The sequence below is a fragment of the Salvelinus sp. IW2-2015 genome, linkage group LG22 (assembly GCF_002910315.2).
Source record: "Salvelinus sp. IW2-2015 linkage group LG22, ASM291031v2, whole genome shotgun sequence".
In the NCBI taxonomy this organism is placed as follows: Eukaryota; Metazoa; Chordata; class Actinopteri; order Salmoniformes; family Salmonidae; genus Salvelinus; species Salvelinus sp. IW2-2015.
The window spans coordinates 23,983,257-23,993,222 of record NC_036862.1 but is presented as its reverse complement, the minus strand read 5'-3'; the positions used below and the strand labels follow the sequence as shown (position 1 = coordinate 23,993,222).

General features: G+C 43.1%; 1 protein-coding gene across 12 annotated transcripts in view; it reads left to right on the top strand.

The window, feature by feature from the left end:
• The window catches only part of synrg (synergin, gamma), a 59,120-nt gene that overhangs the window by 39,452 nt on the left and 9,702 nt on the right, over positions 1 to 9,966 (top strand). For all 12 annotated transcript variants that reach the window (XR_002875386.1, XM_023967094.1, XM_023967093.1 and 9 more), the window contains 4 exons: positions 7,960 to 8,126; positions 8,352 to 8,405; positions 8,513 to 8,609; positions 9,701 to 9,849. Coding sequence is in view for 11 of the 12 variants with exons in the window: in XM_023967094.1 (XP_023822862.1) it covers positions 7,960 to 8,126; positions 8,352 to 8,405; positions 8,513 to 8,609; positions 9,701 to 9,849 (467 nt within the window). In the remaining variant the exon portion in view is untranslated. The remainder of the gene's footprint in view (positions 1 to 7,959; positions 8,127 to 8,351; positions 8,406 to 8,512; positions 8,610 to 9,700; positions 9,850 to 9,966) is intronic.

The following is a 9,966-nucleotide window of genomic DNA, read 5'->3' as shown; positions in this document are numbered from 1 at the left end:
CAGTTCTGTATGCTGCAACGGCTTTCATTTTACTACAGCAAGCCAAATTCTTCCTCAGATTGATTATATTATGTTGACGCTTAATGCTCAGTTATCAAATCAAGCATGATGATAATAAAGGCGTACAAGAAAAAATTGAAAGATGTTCCCTATAGTGACATACTTAGTATGTGAAAAGAAAGTATTTATGAAAAGGCAGAACGTATTATGAATGGCAGAAAATCACCTCAACCTCTACAGTTTATAATATGCATTGAGTAAATTGTTTGATTGCTCATTGTGTGTTGGTATGTGTGAGTGTGATTGTTGATTGTGTTTTGTTGTGTACGAGTGCGTTTTCCTACGGTGTGTGAGAGTACCCATATAGTATTCCTTGCACTTCCCAGTATTGGGTATCAATCTCCATAGTGCTTTTTTTCCAACTCCCTAAACCTAAGTGTCTCACACAGCCCACATCACTACAAAGAGGTCAGAGGTTGGCAAGCAGACAGTAGAGCACAAAGCACCTCTCTCAGGGTCTGCCCTGCCCTGAACCTCTGAATGGAACACACTCATGGAATCTAATTAGCCTTAATGTCCAGGCATTGTCCATATCAGCACCCCTTCTCCTCCCTCCCATGATCATAATTCATTTACCAAGCATCTCATCTTCCATGTCATGTCTCATATATTCCTTCAAGTACAAGGTCTCTCCTTACATGCCTCTGTGTGGAGCAGCACACCCTTTTAGCACCCACTTTGCAGTGAGATGTCCTTATATAGACTATAATATTTCAAACACTAGCCAACAATACAGTTCATTGGTTTTTAGGCAGGTGGGCAAGGGCATCTCAATCAAATTCCATCTAGGAATTACCATAGAATTTTCTAAATCGGAAATGATCGATGTAATGATGCCAATTATTTTGTCAGTTTTATTGCACATCGGAAATAAATCAACTTTCAGTTGAACTGAAATGGTTAGGCTTCTCTCGAAGAGAGAGTAAGACAATAACCAATGGCAACTGATCCCGGAGCTGCAGCAAAATGGTTGCCATTAATATGATGAAGATAGTGTAGTGAGTATTGAAAAACATTCCCCAAACCTGTTAATTCTTCTCCTTTTATTCTGACCACGTCAACCATCAGTATTGCTGTCTTGTACAGCACCAATCAAATCTCATCGCTGAAAAGCGTACAGTTAGCAGGCCTTGGAGTGTGAAACCTCTGTTCAAGCCTGGAGTAAATGTACCAACCTTAAAGAGACAGTATCTATTTTCCAACGGTGCTCCTTTGGGTCAGAGCTGCTCAAAAGGAAGCCTTTTCATTGTCTTTGATATCCGTGTGGCTCAGTTGTAAGAGCATGGCGCTTGCAACGCCAGGGTTGTGGGTTCATTCCCCACGGGGGACCAGATGAATATGAATGAACTTTCCAATTTGTAAGTCCTCTCGGATAAGAGCGTCTGCTAAATGACTTAAATTTAATTTAAATTTTTTAAATTTTTTAATTTTAAATTTATATTCAGGTATGTTTTGTAATGTGTGGGTCCAGAACAGGCTCTCTGAGAACACACTGAAGTTAGTGATACCCTCCCTGCCTTGCTTTTTTTGCTGCAGTGTGCCTGCCTGTTCAATTTGTGAAATTGACAAGAACATATTAGTAGATTACATTTTTCTGCATAACAGTATTACTAGTTGTTTTATTAAAGGAAAGAAAAAAAGACAATGTTACAGATTTAATAGTGTATTTTATTAAGGAAAATTCGTATTTATTTTCAGACTAGATAGACTCCTGATATTATTTTAAACAATGTGTGTGTAAACTATTTGAAGATGAAATGTATATATGAGGATAGGCAAGTTATGGAAAATATTTTAGATTGGTTCAGAATCAAAGATTGATTGTTGTCTTGAGAAACCTATCTTGCTGTTAGTTATTAATGGCCACTATTAAGAGCTTGTACAGGAGCCTAGAACTAACAGTAGCGAGAGAAAAATGATACTGTCTCTTTAAATCTATTTTGTCACATGTGATGGACAAGATGAAGACCCTCTCTAAGGTCTTGTGGTAGGATAGTCCACTTGTTTTATTAACCCTTTGAGAGCTTGAGCAGAATGGTTTTACAAAGAATCATGCAAAAAACACAAATGAGAGAAATGTAGCTGGACACTTGACAAGTTTACATGTGCTAAATAATGGATTTGGAGATCCATACCTCTCCTCCAAATTCTCAGCAATATAATTTATTAGACCATTGAAATATATCATGTATATGATGTGACTTATGTAATTGTAGTAAGACACAAACAGTTTGATTGAAAATGACAAACCCTTATTTATTTATCTCAAAGTCTGCTGTTGACATTTGAGTTACTATCATGACGAGAAACATAGAGAAAGCATTCAGGTCTCAAAGGTTAATCACTCGCCTCTGAACTTGTCCTTTAAATCACCTTGGCTTTCAATGTTCTGTATTCAATTATCTTTCTATCAATCAACCTGTTGCTTTCCACCTATTAGTACAACTACAGTGTGTCGTCTTCTACCGAGATTTACTCATTTTAGTCTTGTGAATGTGCTTCTCATTCTGCATCTATATTCTTCTGGGCTTTTCTTCTTTACGTTTGTTTTTCTTCTTTCTGACTCTGCATGCCGGTAGTATTCTAAATGATTCAAATAACTTTACAAGTGTTAGTTGACAAACCTCTTGTAACAATAGACCTCTCTCAGAGTATTTGTGATCTTTCTCTCTTTACCCATGTTGTTAATAAAATATTACTATTGGTATTGCTGAAATGCGTACCGTCTTATTTTCTCCCTTCCCTATCCTGAGGGCAGATTATGATCTAGCTACACTAGGCTTACTACTACACTAGTCCTTGTCAATTTCACAAATGCTTTTTGTGTGCAAGAGGTTGTGTCACGCATTAGGCTACGCTGACTGGGGTCCACACTGCCTGCAGGTTATACTGTATCTTAGAAGGAGTGTGTATCTCTGAGTGTTGACTGTGAGCACTTGTAAGAATGTGTGCTTGTTTGTGTTGCCAGTAATTATATGATTCCTGCCTGATATGTTTACGAATTGAACAGTGTTCTGCTTGTACAACACAGTTTGTGGGGTAGATAATCAATACAGACACAAAGCTGCTCCACTCACGACTGACGTTGCCATGCAATCTCATGAAATGGATATCATTTTGTATCGTCATGTTAGCAGAACTGTCTGTTCCTAATAGTTTGTGCTACAGTATTGTCACACACCTAGAGAAAACCAAGAGAGTGTTCTACAGCAGGGCCTCATGTCCTGCCTGTCTTATTGCCTCAGAACTGTTCATCTCCAATCTACTCAGCAGCAGCCCCAGCAGCTGCTCCACTCCACGACTGACGTTGCCATGGCAATCTCATGAAATGGATATCATTTGTTTCGTCATGTTAGCAGAACTGTCTGTTCCTAATAGTTTTGCTACAGTATTGTCACACACCTAGAAAAACCATAGAGAGGTGTTCTACAGCAGGGCCTCATGTCCTGTCCTGTCTTATCTGCCTCAGAACTGTCTATCTCCAATCTTCCTCAGCAGCAGCCCCAGCAGCTGCTCCACTCCACGACTGACGTTGCCATGGCAATCTCATGAAATGGAATCATTTGTATAGTCATGTAGCAGAACTGTCTGTTCTAATAGTTTGTGCTACAGTATTGTCCACACACCTAGAGAAAACCATAGAGAGTGTGTCTACACAGCAGGGCTCATGTCCTGTTCCTGTCTTATCTGCCTCAGAACTGTCTGATCTCCAATCTACCTCAGCAGCAGCCCCAGCAGCCAACCCTCTCAGGGCATCTATTTCATTGTATCAGAGGACAGCTAACAACCCTTGGTTAATTAACATTGACACATCAAATGAATAGAGGTCATGCTATGTTCTCTTTTCAGTAGCAATTAAAGGATACTTCGGGAGTTTGGCAATGATGCCTTTTATCTACTCTCCCAGAGTCAGATGAACTTATGAATACCATTTTTATGTCTAGCATACGGTTTGAAGAAGTTGCTAACTAGTGCTAGTGCAATTGCTAACTAGCGTTAGCGCAATGACTGGGGGTCTATGGTTATCTGCATGCAGCAATACCCATGGACTTCCAGTCAATTTGCTAACGCTAGTCAGCATTGGCTCACCAAACTACCTCAACATCCTTCATACTGGACACAGAACATAAAAATGGTATCCACAAGTCATCTGATTCTGGGGAAGTAGATAAAGTCCTCGTTGCCAAAATACCGAAGTATCACTTTAGCCTAAAACCTATTGTATTATCAAAACAAAATATTCACTGTCACAACTACAGTCGTGGCCAAAAGTTTTGAGAATGAAACAAATATTAATTTCAGTCTGCGCCTCAGTTTGTATGATTGCAATTTGCATATACTCCAGAATGTTATGAAGAGTGACAGATGAATTGCAATTAATTTGAAACTGAATCCCCTAAAATTCACTGCATTTCAGCCCTGCACAAAAGGACCAGCTCACATCATGTCAGTGATTCTCTCGTTAAACAGTGTGATGTTGACGAGGACAAGGCTGAGATCACTCTGTCATGCTGATTGAGTTCGATAACAGACTGGAGCTTCAAAAGGAGGGCGGTGCTTGGAATCATTGTTCTTCCTTGTCAACCATGGTTACCTGGAAGGAAACGTGGCGTCATCATTGCTTGCACAAAAGGGCTTCACAGGCAAGGATATTGCTCCAGTAAGATTGCACTAAATTAACCATTATCGACTATCAAAGAACTTCAAAGAGAGCGGTTCAATTGCTTGAAGAAGGCTTCAGGCGTCCAAGAAAGTCCAGCAAGCGCCAGGACCGTCTCCTAAAGTGATTCACTGCGGGATCGGGCACACAGTACAGAGCTTGCTCAGGAATCAGCAGCAGTGTGAGTGCATCTGCACGCACAGTGAGGCAAAGACTTTGAGGATGGCCTGGTGTCAAGAAGGCAGCAAAAAGCACTTCTCTCCAGGAAAACAATCAGGGACAGACTGATATTCTACAAAAGGTAACAGGGATTGGACTGCTGAGGACTGGGGTAAAGTCATTTTCTCTGATTGAATCCCCTTTCCGATTGTTTGGGGCATCCGGAAAAAAGCTTGTCCGGAGAAGACAATTGAGCCTACCATCATCCTGTGTCATGCAACAGTAAAGCATCCTGAGACCGTTCATGTGTGGATTGCTTCTCAGCCAAGGGAGTGAGCTCACTCACAATTTGCCTAAGAACACAGCCATGAATAAAGAATTACAACACATCCTCCAGAGCAACTTCTCCAACCATCCGAACAGTTTGGTGACAAACAATGCCTTTCCAGCATGATGGACACCTTGCCATAAGGCAAAAGTGATAACTAAGTGTCTCGGGAACAAACATCGATATTTTGTGTCCATGGCCAGGAAACTCCCAGACCTTAATCCCATTGAGAACTTGTGGTCAATCCTCAAGAGGCGGGTGGACAAAGAAAACACAAATTCTGATAAACTCCAAGTATTGATTATGCAAGAGATGGCTCCATCAGTCAGGATGTGGCCAGAAGTTAATTGATAGCTGCCAGCCAGGCAGATTGCAGAGTCTTGATAAAGAAGGGTCAACACTGCAAATATTGACTCTTTTGCATCAACTTCAGAATTGTCAATAAAAGCCTTTGACACTTATGAAATGCTTGAATTATACTTCAGTATCATAGTAACATCTGACAAAAATATCTAAAGACACTGAAGCAGCAAAACTTTGTGAAAATTAATATTTGTGCTCATTCTCAAACTTTGCCACTACTGTACAGATCAAGTGAGTCTGTATCTGTATGTGAGCGAATTATGTTGTACCCTATATTTCTTGTCATCTATGTCACCAATTGGAAATAGACATTTTTAGAAACACAGTCAATTTCACTTTTTATCTCTCCTTTAAGCTGGTATCACATCCTAGTAAGTGAACCCTTACACACCACTATAGTGCAGCACTAGATTAAAATGCAGTGCATATGATCTCACTGTCACAATGTAGGGAAGATGGGTGTTACTCTCACCAAAGTAAAGCTGCTTGTTGTAAGTCAACACAAATTCAGCATCAGAAACAGAATATGTCTTCCACAGTAAGTATTTCGTATAACATATCAAGCTTCGCCAGATGCCTTTCACTTTATCATGCTGACTGACTGGTTGCTATCATTTCAGCACCCTATGCTTTTCCCACTTAGAGCCACCAGTGTGTATTTGTGTTGTCATACGAAGGAGACGACATGAAGTTTGACCCCTTCGGAACGTCAAGCAGTCAGCAGCTGGCCAACTATGATTGGTCAGAAAGAGAGAATGCCTGTCTGCTCAGGTCAGCAAGAAGCATCTGGTCCTGGACAGTGTTGGGGTTTCCTCCTCTCCCTTCCTCAGACATAGTCCACAGAAGGAGACGCCGTCGGCAGCACAGAGAACATCCCCATCACACACACTGCCAGACGAAGATCACCACCTTCTCAACAGAGGATAGGTGTCGACGACAGCAAGTTTGAGCCTTTGCTGACTTTGGATCTTGTGAGCGGTAGGTTTGGGTGGGACGAGGATGATGACTTTGGGACTTTGCCAGACGGTCGGAAAAGTCAGACTCCCCCGCGCCGAGCCGGGCTCCGAGGGAACCTGAACGAGCCTCAGATGAGTTCGGCCTTTCAGGGGACAAGGCCAAGTTTGGGAAGTCAGACTTTCTGAAGCCAGCTTCAGACAAGGTCAAGTCCAGTGAAGAGATGATCAAGAGCGAACTCGCCACCTTTGACCTCTCTGTACAAGGTGAGTCAATCTGATTTGACTCTCTCTCTTATTTATTTTCAGAAGTCAACTGATAAGTAGATATACATTTTTTCTGATCCTCAGTCAGTAGATGCTGGTTTCAAAATGTAATTGCATCCAGTTACACCATGCCTTCTATTTCGATGTAGTGGTGTGAATCAGATAGCTGGCCTGATTCAGGACTTTCATCACCTCATATTGAGCATCTGTGGCCCCCGGCAGCTCAGTGGCAGTTCCACTGTCAGACAATAGATGGCAGTGTTGTCACATCCTTGGTACACAAACACAGGCAGATGAGATTGAATTACAACACAGCCCAAAATCCGTGCCTATACGAAATTAACTGATTCACTCCTTGGGTGTTCATTTTTTACTGTCGTTTTCCGGTGTTATGTTTCATGCATAGCTCATTAGCTTTTCCTACCTCCAAAATGATAAAGCTAATTTGCCTCATGATTTCTCTCCAGTGTTAAACGTAATTAGTTTCAGTTGTTATTCCCCTGTCCTTATTGAATGGTTAATCTGATCGGTGTGTGGTAGTGGGGAATGTATTAGTCTGTCATATTGTGGGAAGATGATGCATGTCCTGCAGGAGTGATTACCCGTTCTCTCTCTCTCTCACACACAACACACACGACACATACACACACACACACACACACACACACACACACACACACACACACACACACACACACACACACACACACTCAGACAGACAGAGCCCATGTTGAATAGTTTGGGCTCAGCATGTGACTGTGTGTTTGTGTGTCTTTTTTCGTGTGCCTGTCTATTTTCGTGTTTGTGTGTATGTATCTGTCCATTTTTTCTGTGTGTGTGAGCGAGTGAGCCCTTATGAATTATTCATACTTGCGTTGGTTGCCGTGGCGCTGTTTTGTACATAATTATCATTTGTTGTAAATGAAGTGTTTGTCGTCTGTGTCCTTGTCCGGAAGTAATGAGCCACAACAGAATATGAGCTCGGGTAAAAAGTCACAATTATGCCATAGTAAACAAACAGGTGCATATCTGGAATTAGCCAACATCTCTGGGTTGGTATAAGTGACCATTTAAAAGGGCATTTGTATGTACTGTATGTATGCCAGACATTGCCTGTATATACTATATATGTACGATCAAGACACTCTCTCCTCTTGTCCTTGCCTCAGGCTCCCACAAGCGTAGCCACAGTTTGGGGGAGAAGGAGATTGGGCGCTCGCCCCCCTCCCCGGCCCCGGAGCAGCCCTTCAGAGACCGCTCCAGCACCCTGAGTGAGAAGAAGCCTGCCCTGCCSGTCATCAGAGACAAGTACAAGGACCTGACTGGGGAGGTGGAGGTGAGACCCACACACAGTCACGCTATCCCAGACATGTTAACTACATTTGCCGATTATCCAGATGCTCTGTGGAGGGTTTACAAATTCAGTAGACATTTATTTCAGGAGCAAACCACAGAGGCTTTGGCCTTAATAAGTTTGTTTTTTTGTATTTTTTTATGGAAATGTATAAATGTCTTCTCATTTATCTGAACTAATTCTAACAACTATAGCATGTTGTTTCAGGAGAGTGAGCGCTATGCATATGAGTGGCAGAGGTGTCTGGTGAGTGCTCTACAGGTAAGATATTGTACAGGACTGTTCCCCCTCATTTTTTGCTATATCCGCACATGTGTTTGTGGGTGTGTGTAACCCTAACCCACTCTGCTGTCCGTCTCTGTCCTCAGGTCATCACTAAAGCCAACAACACCCTGAACAGCATCAGCAGCTCTACTGTTTGCACTGAGGTCATCCAGTCTGCTCAGGGCATGGAGTACCTGCTGGGTGAGACACACACACACCACACTGACACGCACGCACACACACACACCACACTGACACACACACACCACACTGACAAACTCACAACACTGACACACATACATCACTGACACACACACCGACACCCGCCGAGAGGGAGGTCCTGAGCTTTAAAAAGGCCCAACAGTCTTCAGCCAGAACCCCAAACTCTGCCTGATCCCCTCTGACAGATTTGTCCAGCACTACAGAGTTGCCTGTGGATCCTTGTGGGGGCTTATCTTCGCTGGCCTGACAGACTGTGGATCCTTGTGGGGGCTTATCTTCGCTGGCCTGACAGACTGTGGATCCTTGTGGGGGCTTATCTTCGCTGGCCTGACAGACTGTGGATCTTTGTGGGGGCTTATCTTCGCTGGCCTGACAGACTGTGGATCCTTGTGGGGGCTTATCTTTGCTCGGCCTGACTGTGGATGCGTCCCAAATGGCACCTTATTCATTTTGACCGGTTCCCATAGGGCTCTGGTCAAAGGTAGTGCACTATGTAGCGAATAGGGTGTCACTTGGTACGCACACAGGCAGACAGTGGTGTCTCTTTTTAATGAGCTGTGAGATTGGTACAGGCACACATACCATTGTGAGGGGCTGAGAACAGAACACAGTGTACCACCACTGCTGTGAGTCTTCTTCCAAAAACACACCATTATAAACCTCTGAGCTGTCCCCCTCTCAACGGAGAACAACAACTCTGTCAATCACCGTTCCACGTTAACCCTTAGAGAGAGCGTAGTGTAGTGTTACAGCCAACATTATGTCAGGTTGATCCAGCTTCAGAGGGCTATTTTACATAAGGAGTCTTAATATGTTTGCTGCTGTTATCCTCCAGGTATTTCTCGTGGCACTGCCAAAAGTATCCCAGCTTGGTCTAATGATCCAACTTCAGAGGAGGTTTCAACATAGGGGACTGTAGACCTGTTAGCTGTTTTCCTGGAAGCGTTTTTTATTGTCCTTGTTGTATTTCTCACTGTCTAACCTTGGCTTATGTTGGAGCTGGCTGTGGTAGAGAACTGGGAGCAGGTGTGTTAAGGTTGTGTGTTAACGTCGAAGTGTGTTTGTGGCAGGTGTGGTGGAGGTGTACCGCGTGACCAAGCGTGTGGAGCTGGGTATCAAGGCCACGGCCGTGTGTTCTGACAAGCTGCAGCAGCTGCTGAAGGACATCAGTCACGTCTGGAACAACCTCATGGGCTTCATGTCCCTGGCCAACCTGGCGGTAAGAAACACAGTCAACATACACACGCACACGCACACACACACATAGACCTCCCTTCCTCCAATGCAGTGGGTTAGCCTACACATAGACCTCCCTTCCTCCAATGCAGTGGGTTAG